At 42.6% G+C, this 16,010-nt stretch overlaps 2 protein-coding genes across 2 annotated transcripts; one reads left to right on the top strand and one right to left on the bottom strand.

The window, feature by feature from the left end:
• Nucleotides 1-5,379: 5,379 nt before the first annotated feature.
• Nucleotides 5,380-6,312, top strand: LOC127187230 (olfactory receptor 4E1). Its single transcript, XM_051143404.1, has one exon. It carries the CDS (start codon nt 5,380-5,382, stop codon nt 6,310-6,312), a length of 933 nt encoding a protein of 310 aa, XP_050999361.1.
• Nucleotides 6,313-14,856: 8,544 nt separating this feature from the next.
• Nucleotides 14,857-15,777, bottom strand: LOC127187229 (olfactory receptor 1509). Its single transcript, XM_051143403.1, has one exon. It carries the CDS (start codon nt 15,775-15,777, stop codon nt 14,857-14,859), a length of 921 nt encoding a protein of 306 aa, XP_050999360.1.
• Nucleotides 15,778-16,010: the final 233 nt, after the last annotated feature.

Here is a 16,010-nt window from a genome sequence, read left to right as displayed (position 1 = left end):
TAGTGTCCAGTTATAAGTGAGTATATACCATTTGAGTCTCTCTGCTTCTGGGTTAGCTCACTCATTATGATCATTTCTAGTTCAATCCATGCAAATCAAAACAACTCTGAGATTCCATCTTACACCCATCAGAATGACTAAAATCAAACATTCACGTGACACCACATGCTGGCGAGGATATGGAAAGAGAGGAACACTCCTTCATTGCTGGTGGGAATGCAAACTAGTACAGCCACTTTGGAAATCTATCTGGTGCTATCTCAGAAAAATGGGAATAGGGCTTCCTCAAGATCCAGCTATTCCACTCCTTGGAATATACCCAGAAGATGCTCCAGCACACAACAAGAAAATTTGCTCAACCATGTTCATAGCAGCCTTATTCATAATAGCCAGAACATGGAAACAGCCTAAGTGTCCCTCAGTAGAAGAATGGATAAAGAAACTGTGGTACATATACACTATGGAATACTACTCAGCTATTAAAAACAAGGAATTCCCGAAATTAAAACACATTTTTAATCATGCAATCTTCATTTCTCCACGTTGTATTCTTCACCACTTTAAACACCAACCTCATATAGCAAAGAGGAAGCAAAAGGAGAACCAAGGCAAGAAATACCAATCTACACAAGAAATTTGCTGTTCTCTAAAATGACAAATATTTGAGGCCAAAAATATTGACAGTAGGTTGTGTTTTGTTTCACTTTTTGCCTGAAATACATGTTTCGTGTAATCAGCAAATGCCACATGATTGGCGAATATCTCAAAAGTTCTAAAATTTTTGCATTTTGTTCCAGTTATATGCATGTATGTGGGGGTGTGCCGTAGCATACATGTAGAGGTCAGAGTTCTCCCACTCTGTGACACTGGTTCTCTCTGTCCATATTTAAGTATGTCCCAGGAATCAAATTCAGCTTCGCAAGCTTATATGGCAAGGCTTTACCCCACTGAGCCATCTTACTGGCCCAATCTATGTTGTACGGAGAAGAAAGTAAGTCTCAGAGATGGGACACGCTTCCCAAAATTCGTATATCTAGGACTTTAAAAATGCACCCAGACAATCTAGCTCCCAGAAGAGGCACATACGCCGTAAGAGGGCCGACCAGCCCTCACATCCATATGCATACACTTCTCATATCTGTGTTTTCACATAAATTAAGTAAGAAAACCCAGAGCCATCATCTAGAAATTACCTCTTCACATCGGATCACTAAATACTACTAGGTAATTTAATTGTACACAATATGCCCCAAAGAGCTACGAGTTCAAGTCCTCGTTTTCCTCATTAAACTCTCTCAGCGACAGACACCAAGGCTATTACATCAGCTGCCACAAAGTTAACTTCGCCTAACTAGTAAATTAGCAAGCTGACGTCACTGGATGACTCCCCAGAAATAAAGCCTGGGCATTTCAGGTAGAGTGAAACCTGTGCAGCAGCTGCCAGACACAGCTGTTCGCTTCCCTCATGATTCCCTTTCAGGGCTTAAGCGTTGAATATTCCATCTGGAATGAATGATACAGCTTGCACAGATGACACAGGACCCTTCGGATGCACTGTGTTCCGAGTACATTGTCCTGATAAGCTGGGACGACTGTGAAACTGGTTTCCCATAGCTCTCAGTCCCCACTCATCAGGAGGTCTGAAAAAATACACAACAGACACACTGCTTTTACACCACAGCCTCAGTCAACTGCACACCATCCCAGGACTCTGACTGCAGAATTGCCTGCATAGTGAAAGAAGGACGAAAGTACAGATATAAAATATGATTTTGGCAGAAATTCAAAGCTAGTGCTCTGTGCCCTGACTTATGACCAAGTGTGAACAGGCTCTCCAGGGAACCTCAGGGCTTCTCACCCTCTTCACAGACAGAAAATCAATGCACACAAGGTCTTCTGACTGTCCAACCTCAAGGAAGTTCTTCCTTCTGCTGGAAGATAACTGTCATTACACTCAAACTACAGGGCAGAAGATTCAGATATTTTTGAAGAGACTGAGAGAATCTGAAAACGTTCAGGTGAGATTTAAAGATAATTTTAATTTTATTCTTAATTTGCTCTTAACCATCATCTCCTACATTTTCCTGAAATGTGTGGTTTAAATGCACCATATATTTTTAGATTTATTCAGCTCATTTTATGTGTGTAATTGTTCTGTCTGCATGTGTGTGTATGTAGCGTGTGAGTGTCTGGTGCCCATGGAGGTCAGATGGCGGTATCAGATACTGTGGAACTGGAAATACGGGTGCTCAGAACCAAGCTCAAGTCCCCTACAAGAATGACAAGTATTTTAACTGTTGAGCCATCTCTCAAGCCCATGTTTTTGACATCATATATTTGATGTCCTTAGACACCATGTTTTCCAAAGCATTTTTCCTATGAGTGTGCAGAAGTACAAGAAAATTCTGGTAGGAGGACAGGGTGAGTTAACAGTGCACATGCCCTTCCTACAAGGAGGAAGCAGAATTCTTTGACACAGAAAAAATATCACATGATGAGTTAAAAATCAACCCCTTGCCCTTCAAGTTTCCATTTTAAAACAAGAAAATTATGGCTGTAAGTCACTAAATAAAAAATTGAGATAGTTTCCTATAGCAAAAACTGTTAAATGCATGTTTTAAGAAAAGTGACAAAGTGTAATGTCAATCCATACTTGAGTAAAGAGGTTCCTGTAAATTCTAGGTGTTAATTGAAAGACCTCTGTGCAAAACTATCTTGCTTGTCACAGCTCTGTTTGGTTAGTGCCTCTGTTTGACACTACCATTGATCTTTATTTTGACATGAACAGCAAAAGTGGCCATTGTTTGCTCAAGGCTGGCATGATGACTAACAGGGAACATTATAAATGGCTGGAACAGAGGGGAATCTGCCCTTAGGCATGATGGGAGAACTCATTTGTCCAGAGAAGTCTGATCCTGAGGAATGCTATAAGATGGACACCACAGGATTAGGGGCTCTTGGGACAAACAGAGACAGGGTGAGCTGTGGAAAGCTATCTGCAAAGATGGCAGGATTGAGCAGACTTGAGAAATGGGGTTCCCTAAAGCCATACCTTAAGCTGACTCAGAACACCCAAGAGAAGAAAGAGGTCATGGAAACTCCCCTCTGTACTCTCCTATTATGCTGACCCCACAGAAGTTCAGAGTGGTGGTAGAGTGGATAAAGCCTGGGGCCAGGAGACCTGAACCCTAGACCCAGGTGTCGCTGCACTGCTGTGTAGCATTGAGCCTGGGTAGTGCTTTACCTCTCTATGCCCCAATTTTGCCATTTGTAAAATGGGGAAAAAGTAAACTCTCAACTCCCTTCAAGAACTGCAATCCTGTTGCTCTTATGTATAAGATACAGCTGTCATTTTTTATGTAGTGGAGGCGGAGAGAGATCTCAGAAGTTAACTTCACTGGCTGCTCTTACAGAGGATCTAATTGCTAGCACCCGCCAGAAAGTTCATGACCGTCTGTAACTCTGGTTCCAAAAGAATCTGATGCCCACTTCTGGCTTCCCCATGCACCAGTCACACACATGATTCACATTAAGTATGTACAGACAAAACACCCATGCACATAGAATAGATAATTAAAAGAGATAGATACAAAGAGAGAGACAGACAGACAGACAGACAGACAGACAGAACTCCTCTGGATTTACTCATAAGCCGGTAGTAATTCAAGCAACAGACTGAGAATCTGAAGAACTGGGGCTGATGCAGTCAATGTGCAGATGGTGCTAAGCCTGGACCCTCACAGGCAAGCCTGTCTAGAGCTTAGGGCAGCCTTACCCAAAGACCTGCTCAACAAGCACCACAGCTACATGACCAGCTGACCAGCAGCAATGTGAATGGCTCTGACCCTCAGAAACTGACATCATGGACATTAGGCTCTCAGCACAGGGCAAAGCAACATGGGAAAAAGTGATTGGAGCTAGTGAAAAGTACAATCAATGAGAAAACAATGAAAACGTTTTCAAAGGCCAAGTTTATGGACCTTAGACCAAGTACCTACTTAATGTGAGGAGAAATTTAATCCATTTGTGAGCTGGGTCTGATGGCAAACTCAGAACTCAGGAAGTGGAAACAGAGGCATCAGGAGTTCAAGGGCACCCTCATCTACATAGCAAGACTGGGCTATTTGAGAGTCTGTTTCAAAAAAAAATAAGAATAAAATAAAAAGCCTAGAACCTAAATCTGAAACTTGATTCATTGTTTCAATAAGTGTTTGGGGTCTCCACCTCCCTCTTCAAGGTGGTTTTTAACTTCCTAATAAATCAAGGCTCATTATTGCATTGTTGCCAAGGTATGTGTTTAGTTTCTAGTGAAGATGCTGAAAGAGAAAATTTTTTCTTAAGAAATACAAAGGGAAATAAAGCACTTCGTATGTTTGAGTTGCTAGCAAATCCCCAGCATCAAGGGAGGAATGAGGTGGGAAGAAAACAGGAAATAAACAAAATATATTTGACCTACAAGTTATAGAAATAGATGAAGTCATAGGTGACCAAGTAATTAGGTGACCAAATGGTTGATGCAAATCTTAAATGTTACATTTGTCTCAAGTTTTTACTCTAATTTTTTTATTAATTTATTCATATTACATCTCAATTGTTAGCCCTTCCCCTGTTTCCTTCCGTTCTTCCCTCCCTCCCACTTCCCCCCTTCTCCCCTCCCCTATGTCTGTGATTAAGGGAGACCTCCTTAATATATGCTCTTAGAATATCGAGTCTCTTCTTGGTAACTTGCTATCCTTCCTCTGAGTGCCACCAGGTCTCCCCATCCGGGGGACATGGTCAGAAAAGGGGCACCAGAGTTCGTGTGAGAGTCAGATCTCACTCTCCACTAAACGGTGGAGAATATGTTCATCGGCTAGGTCTTGGTAGGGGTTCGAAGCTTACTGCCTATATTCTCCTTGGCTTGTGCCTTAGTTTGAGGAGGACCCCAGGACCCAGATCTGCCTGTCATAAAGTTCTTCTTGTAGGTTTCCAAGACCCTGTGGGTCCTACTATTTCTCCATTCTTCCATGCTACTCTCACCTAAAGTCTCAATAGGATGTCCTCTCCTCTGACCCACTTTCTTGGTAAGTTTTTCATGGTACGTATCCCTTGACCTAGTGTTTTGCTATAAGTGAGTATATACTGTTTGTCTCTTTTTGCTTCTGGATGAGCTCACTCATTATGATAATTTCTAGATCAATCCATTTGTCCACAAATTTCGGGAATTCCTTGTTTTTAATAGCTGAGTAGTATTTCATAGTGTAAATGTACCACAGTTTCTTAGTCCATTCTTCTACTGAGGGACACTTAGGCTGTTTCCATGTTCTGGCTATTATGTATAAAGCAGCTATGAACATGGTTGAGCATATTTACTCTAATTTCTGACAGAGAACTAAAAGAATGGAAAAGACTGTCCTCCTCAACCAAACTTCGGTGACGTCATTCCAGCTCAGAGGTTTATCTGTGAATCCAAAGATACAGATGGCTGTGTTTGTCATGTTCCTCATTTTCTACATCCTGACACTGATTGGTAACATCCTCATTGTCATAACGATCATTTACGACCGCCGGCTCCATACCCCCATGTACTTCTTCCTCAGCAATCTGTCCTTTATTGATGTCTGCCATTCCACTGTCACTGTCCCAAAGATGCTCAGAGACACCTTGTCAGAAGAAAAGCTCATCTCTTTTGATGCCTGCGTGGTCCAGATGTTCTTCCTGCACCTCTTTGCCTGCACGGAGATCTTCCTGCTTACTGTCATGGCCTATGATCGATATGTGGCCATTTGTAAACCCTTGCAGTACATGACAGTGATGAACTGGAAGGTGTGTGGCCTGCTTGCAGGGGCCCTGTGGATCGGGGGCACCATCCACTCTATATCCCTCACCTCACTCACCATCAAGCTGCCCTACTGTGGTCCTGATGAGATTGACAACTTCTTCTGTGATGTACCTCAGGTGATCAAACTGGCTTGCACTGACACCCACATCATTGAGATTCTCATTGTCTCCAACAGTGGGCTGATCTCTGTGGTATGTTTTGTGGTTCTTGTAGTGTCCTATGCAGTCATTCTTGTGAGTCTCAGGCAACAGATCTCTGAAGGCAAGAGGAAAGCCCTGTCCACATGTGCAGCCCACCTCACCGTGGTCACACTGTTTCTGGGACACTGTATCTTCATCTACTCACGCCCATCCACCAGCCTTCCTGAGGACAAGGTTGTATCTGTATTTTTCACTGCTGTCACCCCTCTGCTGAACCCTATAATCTACACCCTTAGGAATGAGGACATGAAGAACGCCTTAAACAAGTTAATCAGGAGAAAAGAAAAGTGAAAACTTTATGTCCTTAGAATTCTTGGTGATCCAAATCAAACAACCATCTACATATTGTATTCACCAGATGATATGACCTGTCACATTTCCTTCTGGCCCTATATCTAACAAGCAAAGTAAGTGCTGTGACTGGAAGCATCTTCCTCATTCTAGAAACTGTCATAGGCAGTGGGCGCTTACTTAACTCTATGGAAGTAACATGAAGATCTAACTACAAGGAAACAAAAGCTCACACTGAGCAAATAGCATGCTGAAAGTCACCCTGCTACAAAACCATAAAGACAGGACTCAAGGGGCTCAGAGTGCAGCTCAGTGCAAGATGCGTACTTGGCATACAGGAGGCCCTGGGTTCAATTCCCTAATTCACACACACACACACACACACACACACACACACACACACACACACACACACACATACACACTCACTCTCTCACTCACTCACACACACACCACAAGAGTTATGAGACTGTATTTCAAACTAGATCCATCAGCCCACTATTGCTCCAAGGGAGAAAATACCAACTTGAATTCTCTTGTTGCCTTTCAATTAACCATCGATCTAAACAACACCAGATTTCTGGATGCCCTTCCCCTGCTCACCTATTTATCCTGATGCCTAAATGACTTATCAAACGCATGTAAATGAACCAAAGAACATTAAAGTATGTCTGGCAACAAAGAAAGAATTTGAACCTTTGAAGTAACTAATTTTCTTTTTTTTTTTATTAATTTATTCTTGTTACATCTCAATGGTTATCTCATCCCTTGTATCCTCCCATTCTTCCCCCCCCCCCCATTTTTCCATTATTCCCCTCCCCTATGACTGTTCCTGAGGAGGATTACCTCCCCTGTATATGTTCATAGGGTATCAAGTGCCTCCACGAAAGCCTTCACTTACCAGGAAACTGGGACAGAGGGGAGGACATCCTGTTGGGACTCTAAATGAGAGAAGCATGGGAGAATAGCAAAGTAGAAGGATCCAGAGGGTCCTAGAAACCTACAAGTAGAACATTATGATAGGCCGATTTGGGCCCAGGGGTCTCGCTCAAACTAAGGCACCAGCCAAAGACAATACAGGCGGTAAACTTTAAACCCCTACCCAGATCTAGCCAATGGTCAGAACATTCTCCACAGTGGAGTGGAGAGTACTCTGGTGCCTCACATTTGACCATGTCCCCTGGAGGGGAAGACCTGGTGGCACTCAGAGGAAGGACAGCAGGTTGCCAAGTAACTAATTTTCTTAAGAGTTTATTGAAATCTTTAATCAGACTAATGTAATTGGGAACACTTTATTTCTTATTTTACAAAAGCTTACTGAGAACCAAATTTGTGCAGGAGACTAGATTTGTAGTTGTAAATATATAAACACTCCTACATGGAGTATACAATCTAGTACAAAAAAACAAAACAAAAAGCAAACATGTGAACTACTAAATGTAGTTATAGATGCAGTGAGAAAGAACAGGATGAGTGTCGTGGACAGGCAGGGGTAGCAGTCCAGAGAAGCCTCTTTTTTTAAATATATTTTATTAATTTATTCATATTACATCTCAATGGTTATCCCATCCCTTGTACCCTCCCATTCCTCCCTTCCTCCCATTTTCCCCTTACTCCCCTCCCCTATGACTGTTCCTGAGGGGGACTTCCTCCCCCTGTATATGCTCATAGGGTATCAAGTCTCTTCTTGGTAGCCTGCTATCCTTCCTCTGAGTGCCACCAGGTCTCCTCATCCAGGGGACGTGGTCAAATATGGGGCACCAGAGTTCATGTGAAAGTCAGACCCCACTCTCCACTCAGCTGTGAAGAATGTCCTGTCCATTGGGTAGATCTGGGTAGGGGTTTGAAGTTTACTGCACATATTGTCCTTGGCTGGTATCATACTTTGAGCAGGACCCCTGGGCCCAGATCTGCCCATCATAATGTTCTTCTTGTAGGTTTCTAGAATCCTCTGGATCCTTCTATTTCCCCATTCTTCCAAGTCAGTTAGGAAAGTGGGGAAGAGCCTGGAACACAGAGAAGACTCTTAAAGGAAGAGGTTTCACACATAATGTGTGAAACATGAAAAGAAGCCAGCCATAAAAAACGAAGGCATCAAACACTCAAGCATAAGAAATAACAGGTATAAAATGCTCTGTAGGGAGACTGATTGCTCCAAGAAGTGACAACCACTGTGGTTACAGCCTACACAGGGGGGCAGGCTCACAGAAAAGAGGCATTGGAGAAGTGGAAAAAAACTTAAGGGGTTTAGAGTCTTTTCCATACAATGAGAACATGCCATAATGAGGTAAGCAGAGAAATGCGAAGTGACATGTGGATTTTGTTAGGTAAAATTGATTTTTGTTGCTGTTTTTTGTTCATTTGGTTGGTTGGTTTCTGTTTGTTTGTTTGTTTGTTTGTTTGTTTGTTTGTTTCTGCTGTTCAAGACAGGGTTTCTCTGTTTAGCTTTGGATATGCTAAAAATCACTCTGTAGAGCAGGCTGACCTCCAACTCATAGAGATCCACCTGCCTCTGCCTCCTGAGTGCTGGGATTAAAGGTGTGTGCCACCAATGTTTATTGTTGGATTTGTGTTGTTGTTGTTGTTCTTGTTGTTGCTGTTGTTGTTTGGGGGTCAGTTTTTTGGGGACAGGGTTTCTCTGACCAGGCGGGCCTCGAACTTATAGAGATCATCCTACCCCTGCCTTCCCTAGTGATGGAATTACAGGCGTAAACCATCGCACCAGTTTATTGCTGTTTTTGAGATAGACTTTAACGTAACTGAGCCTGGCTTTAAATTCCTGATCCTCTTGCCTCCAAGTCCCAGGCACAAAGTTAAAGGATGAGACACCAGTCGTGGTTGGTCTACTGATCATGCAGAGGATTAACCCAACCAAACGTTTATTGCTAAAACTACTACCAGTCACTTAATGTTGTTTCAAGAGCTCAAAGAGAACACCAAGTTGAGTACATGGTCTGTATGCAGCCCCTTTAATTTGTTTGGAGTGGCATGCACCACAGCAAAGTGGCATGCGACAAGTGGAATTGGCAAACAAAGAATTGTGTCTCATATACTTATTTATAAACAGTAAGGGGCTGGGCATGGTGACACCAGCTGTCATCCCAGCACTTGGGAGGTAGAGGCAGGGGGATCAGGACTTCACACTCAGTCTGAGATACTCGCTGACTTTATGGTTATCGTGGACTACATAAGAACCTGTATGAAGGGACATAAGATGTTGGGAATAAGACATTCACTGTGACTCCGCCAGTCAGGGTCATCCTGCAGTTCAGCGGGGCTCTCCTGAGCCATCTGCCATCAGTAAACCCCTGGGCCAAAACAGCTGTCTCTACTTGTAATGGTCTTTTTGCCAACATGTGTGTTAGGTGATTGAAGCGTCAAAAGCTCTAGCTATGCAGGCATTGGGTAGAGGTGGGGAGCTTTTGAGGTAGCACATGTTAATTTCCCACAGACACATCAGTTCATTAGTTCCATGCTTGCTTTCCCCAAACACCACTCCCTGGATAGCGTTATACTGTGTCTGTTCTTCTGCCTGGTGTGATACTTGAGGCAAGTTTTAACATCATGGGGTTTGTATAAAACAAATGTCCTTTTCTTCTAGGCAATGATAGATATGAAATAGCTTTCCGATGAGCACAGAGCCCCTGTATGCAATCAGCAGAGGACCACATGCTGTTCGATAGAAAGGCAACATCAGCCAGTGTTTCCTAGCAGCCACTGAAACTGTGAATGGTCACGATTGATATCAATTATGTTAATCTTCCCAATTCTCTGAAGAAGTAAAATAAAACATTATTCTCCATTTCACAGAAACTACTTCAGACTCAGACAAAAGATAAACAAAAAATGTGTTTAGTTGCTTGGTAAACAATAAATTGAAAATATATTGACTTTTTGCTTTTTTTTTTTTAATCTTTTTTGAGACAGGATCTCCTGTAGCCCGGGCTCTCTTCAAATGCACTACATAGCTGAGGCTAGCCTTGTATTCACTATCCCCTCAGGAGCTGTGCTTACAAGCTCAAAAGACTTTTGTTCAGTTGCTTTTTCTCCAACCACTGAATTTCTCAGGCAGTGACAACATCCTTTGCAATGAAACAACTGATATTTTAATATTGCCACAAAATAAATAAGCAAATAAGGTATTAGAGTCTTATTTCTATATAATAAATACCAGTGGGTCTCAATAGCAATGCATTTATTATAATTAGATTGTTTTTTCCTAGATTCTTAAATTTAAGATTAGAATTTATATACAAACTTTCTTACATCACCCTATATCACATAAGACTATTTTGACTTGGGTTTTGTAAGATAATTAAGAGGTGGAAAATATTTTGTACATTTTTCTCAATGTAATGGTTTCCATATTTAATACTTTTATAAACAGCTCCAGGTTTTCTTAAAGAGACTTCATCTTTGCCCTCCTATTTCAGTCATGTTTTGCCTTTTTTGTTGCAGTTGGTGGGCCATTCACTCTGCACCATGTGTGTCTGTGGTGTACCTATGCCCACAACATCTGGGAACTCTGCACCGTGTGTGTCTGTGGTGTACGTATGCCCACAACATCTGGGAACTCTGCACCATGTATGTCTGTGGTGTACGTATGCCCACAACATCTGGGAACTCTGCACCGTGTATATCTGTGGTGTACCTATGCCCACAACATCTGGGAACTCTGCACCGTGTATATCTGTGGTGTACGTATGCCCACACTATCTGGGAACTCTGCACCATGTATGTCTGTGGTGCGCCTATGCCCACACTATCTGGGAACTCTGCACCGTGTATGTCTGTGGTGTGCCTATGCCCACAACATCTGGGTCCAATTTTCCAGAATACACTTGGGTATCATTTCCACAAGTTACTAGAGTGTCAGGTAATATCATTGGATTTTCAAAATAAGCAAAATCCTCCAAATGCACCTCATACTTCTGACCCTGCATCTCAAAATGTGCCATTAAAACTATTCGATAATAGATCAACAAGTTCAAGAAGTCAGGCTCTGAATTTGAGCAAAACTATGTTCCCATCTTAACTATTTTGATTTGTTGACTTTTCCCAAAAAACTATAAAATGGTACTGCGAACATTACCTGAAATGTCATGTGTGCTCTTGTGGTAAGTACTGACATTTATGTTTGTATTGATGCTACTACAAACGAGTGCTTTAAACATCATAAACATTGCATTGCAGTGCTTCTGTGATACAGACATCCAACACACATCACCTGGCCTGGCACCAGGTGTCAGGAGGATTGTGTTTTCTGAAAGTTCCGTTTCCTTTTCCAATTTCTAGAGGCCATTTTCAGAGCTGTTGGTCCCTTCATCTTCAAAGCCAGTGATGGTGACCCTCCTGGTATCTTTCCTGGTTGCATCTTTTTCCCCCAGTTAAAAGCACTTGTTACTCTTGTGAAAGACCTGGATTCAGTTCCCAGCACCTACATGGTGGTTCACAGCTATCTGTAACACCAATTCAAAGGGATCCAACAATCTCCTCTGCCCTCCAGAGGCAACAGGCACTAGTACAAAAACACCCATGTGGGCAATAACCCATTCACATAAAAATGAATAAATTGTTTTAAAATAACTAGAAATAGAATTTACATGTGACTCTTCAGTGCAACTCTTGGGCATGTGCCCAAAGGACTTCATGTCCTAAAAAGAGACACTTGCACATATATGTTCATCAAGGCTCAACTAACAATAGCTAGAAAACGGAATCAAAAGAAATGTTCATTAACAACTGGATGGATAAGAAAAGTAAGATAAATATGTGTATGCGTGCATATGTATAGACGGGTAATGTGACATTATTCAATTATAAAGAAAGACGAGATAATGAACCTGCTGGTAAATGAGTGGCAAGCATGGAAGCCAAGGGAGCAGCTCAGCCTCAGAAGACTACTGTCTCATGAGTGGCAAGCATGGAAGCCAAGGGAGCAGCTCGGCCTCAGAAGACTAATGTCTCATGAGTGGCAAGCATGGAAGCCAAGGGAGCAGCTCGGCCTCAGAAGACTAATGTCTCATGAGTGGCAAGCATGGAAGCCAAGGGAGCGACTCGGCCTCAGAAGACTACTGTCTCATGAGTGGCAAGCATGGAAGCCAAGGGAGCAGCTCGGCCTCAGAAGACTAATGTCTCATGAGTGGCAAGCATGGAAGCCAAGGGAGCAGCTCGGCCTCAGAAGACTACTGTCTCATGAGTGGCAAGCATGGAAGCCAAGGGAGCGACTCGGCCTCAGAAGACTACTGTCTCATGAGTGGCAAGCATGGAAGCCAAGGGAGCAGCTCGGCCTCAGAAGACTACTGTCTCATGAGTGGCAAGCATGGAAGCCAAGGGAGCGACTCGGCCTCAGAAGACTAATGTCTCATGAGTGGCAAGCATGGAAGCCAAGGGAGCGACTCGGCCTCAGAAGACTACTGTCTCATGAGTGGCAAGCATGGAAGCCAAGGGAGCAGCTCGGCCTCAGAAGACTAATGTCTCGTGTTCTGTCTTATGAGCGTCTTTGTATCAAATCTTGTTTTGTGTGTTTGGGGCACAAATGGAAGTCAGAAATTCACCTGTGAGGGAGAAGAATATTAGTAAATGTCCTAGAGACCAGGTTTATGAAATTTTGACGTTAAAGAAGGGAGACTAGTAGATTATAGGTTAAAAGAGGGGAGGATAGAACACTGGGGGGGGGGAAGCTTTTAAACATTGTGGTGGTTTGAATAAACATGACCCCCATGGACTCATACATCTGAATGCTTAGTCGTCACAAGTGCCACTATTTGGGAAGGATTAGGAGGCGTGGCCTTGTTGGAATTGGTGTGCTCTTGTTGGAAGAAGTGTGTCACTCAGGGTGGGCTTTGAGGTTTCAAAATCCCAAGCAGGCCTAGTTATCCCCTGCCCCTCTCTCTTCCTACTGCCTGTGGATGCAGTTATAGAAGTCTTTTTTTAAAAAATAATAATCCTTTACTTATTTATTAAAATATTTATTTATTTGTTATTATATATACAATGCTCTGCCTGCACATACACCTGCAGGCCAGAGGAGGACATCAGATCACATTATGGATGGTTATGAGCCACCATGTGGTTGCTTGGAATTGAACTCATGACCTCTGGAAGAGCAGTCAGTGCTCTTAACTGCTGAGCCATCTCTCCAGCACCCCAGATGTAGAAGTCTCAGCTACTTCTCCAGCACGAGGTCTGCCTGCATGCTGCCATGCTTCCTGCCATAACAATAATGGACTAAACCTCTGAAACTTGAAACAAACTTCAATTAAATGCTTTTCCTTTATAAGAATTAATATCATGGTGTCTCTTCACAGCAATAGAACTTTGACTTAGACAGAAGTTGCCACCAGAAGTATTGGGTATTGCTATAATGGGCCTGATCATGCTTCTCACTGGTGGAATATAGACTTTGGGATTTTGGATTAGGAAATCAGTTGAACAATTTAAGTGGAGCTTAATGGCCCATCCTAGTAGGAATGTGGAAGGCAGTGGTACTGAGAGCAAAGTGGATTATGACAGCAAAGCTCAAGAGGTTCCAGAGAAGAAGAATATTAGTAAGTGGCCTAGAGATCATGCTTATGAAATTTCAACAAAGAATGTGGCTGCTTTCTAACCTTGTCCAAAAAAAATTCTGCCTTTAGGTAAATTGAAGAGTTTTGGATTGATAGTGTTGGCAGAGGATATTTCAAGACAGCCTAACAATGACTGTGTTACTGGTTATTAGTGGTCACTCTTGTGCAGATCTATAATAAAAAAGGAGCAAGCTGAAGAAGAAACAATACAAAAGGTATTTTTTTAAGAGAAAAGGAATACTAGGAAGTATAATGGAACTAAGTCCAGTGCTGAAGAAGACAAAAAGTTTAAGCCACCAGAAGCTAAGTGGAATAAATGGAGTGGTGGCCTCAGGGGAAGACCCCACCCAGATAAGCTTCCAACTTGTGAAAAGCTTGAGCATAAGGAACAATGAGGGACAACTCACATAAAACTGCAAGCCCACTATAAAACTAAAGTTGCCAAGACAATATGCTCGTGTGTAATTATAGACATGTAAGTCAATGTAGCACAGTAAAGAGTTACACACTTTAAAAAATCAAGTCATTTTAATAGAAACAATTTAATAATAAAATAATCATCTCAAATTGTGCCAAACCAAGTCAATGGATGAATAAAATGAATGTCAAACTTGTTTCACACCACATACAAAGTTAAACCCCAAACAGATCATACACCTAGAATTTAAAGATAAAAGTATAAAATTTGTAAAGTAAAACAGCCAAAAAACCTTTGAGACTTTGAGGGAGACAGGTTCCGATGTGAAAGGATCAACCACAAGAATAAAAATTGATAATCAAAATGTTTAACTTTTGATCTTCTGAGTATTTTATTAAGAAAATGGCTTTTCAAGGCTGGAGAGATGGCTCAATGTTTAAGACCACTTGTTGCTTCCACATTAAGGATGCAACCACAACTGTGGCTGTCACCACAATACCACACACACACACACACACACACACACACACACACACACACATACACACAATTTCATGATCAAATTCGTCTCTGCCGGAGATGTTTCATGGCATTTTTCACCTCCTCGTTCCTCAGGGTGTAAATGAGAGGATTCAACAGAGGGGTGACCACTGTGTAGAAGACAGACACCACCTTGTCAATGGAGAAGCTGGTATCTGGCCGAGTATAGATGAAGATGCATGGCCCAAAGAACAGGGCAACCACCATGAAGTGGGACGAGCAGGTGGACAGGGCTTTCCGACGACCTTCTGCTGACTGTTTCCGAAGAGAAAAGAGGATGACTGTGTAAGAAGCAACCAAGGCCAGAAAACAGACGAGGGAGATGGTTCCACTGTTAGACACGATCAGAATCCCTGTGAGGTACGTGTCTGTGCAGGCCAATTTGATGACAGGAGGTACGTCACAGAAGTAGCTATCAATGACATTTGGGCCACAGTAGGGTAGACGAATCGTCAAGAAGGTCTGCACAAGGGAATGAACAGTGCCCCCCAGCCAGAGCGCGAAGACAAGCTGTACGCAGGCCTTCATGTTCATCACATTGGGGTAGTGCAGCGGGATGCAGATAGCCACGTAACGATCATACGCCATGATTGTCAGCAGGAAGATCTCAGCACAAGCAAAAAGATGTAGGAAGAAGAGCTGTGCGATGCAGTTGTCAAAGGAGATGGTCTTCCTCTCTGAAAGCAAACCCTCCAGCATCTTGGGCACAGTGACGGATGAGTGGCAGATGTCAATAAAGGACAAGTTGCTCAGAAAGAAGTACATGGGGGTGTGGAGACGCGGAGTGAAGGCTATGGTAGCGACAATGAGAATGTTGCCCAGAAGTGTTAACACGTAAGTGGCTGTAAATGGTATGAAGAACAGAATCTCCAGCACCCAGCTGTCCGTGAGGCCCAGGAAGACAAATTCTGTCACTCTTGTTTGGTTTAGAGCTCCCATCTAATGAGTGTTCCAGAGGATCTGGGAAGGGAGGGTTTTAAATTATCCTGAGTGATGCAGGGATGGAGTAACTGAAATGGCTGTTTTCCTATGAGGCTTGGCCTAAATATATAAGTTATCCAAAATCCTTACCCTTTGTTTTACCTATCTTCTTTCATTTCAGAATAATCCACCAATAATAGTATCAGATCAGTATTCCAAAATTTGTAAGTCCCCAACTGAGACCAATCATA

The sequence above is a fragment of the Acomys russatus genome, chromosome 3, assembly GCF_903995435.1.
Source record: "Acomys russatus chromosome 3, mAcoRus1.1, whole genome shotgun sequence".
Lineage (NCBI taxonomy): Eukaryota > Metazoa > Chordata > Mammalia > Rodentia > Muridae > Acomys > Acomys russatus.
Note: the sequence above shows the minus strand (reverse complement) of the source record. Positions and strands in the feature narration are given on the sequence as shown.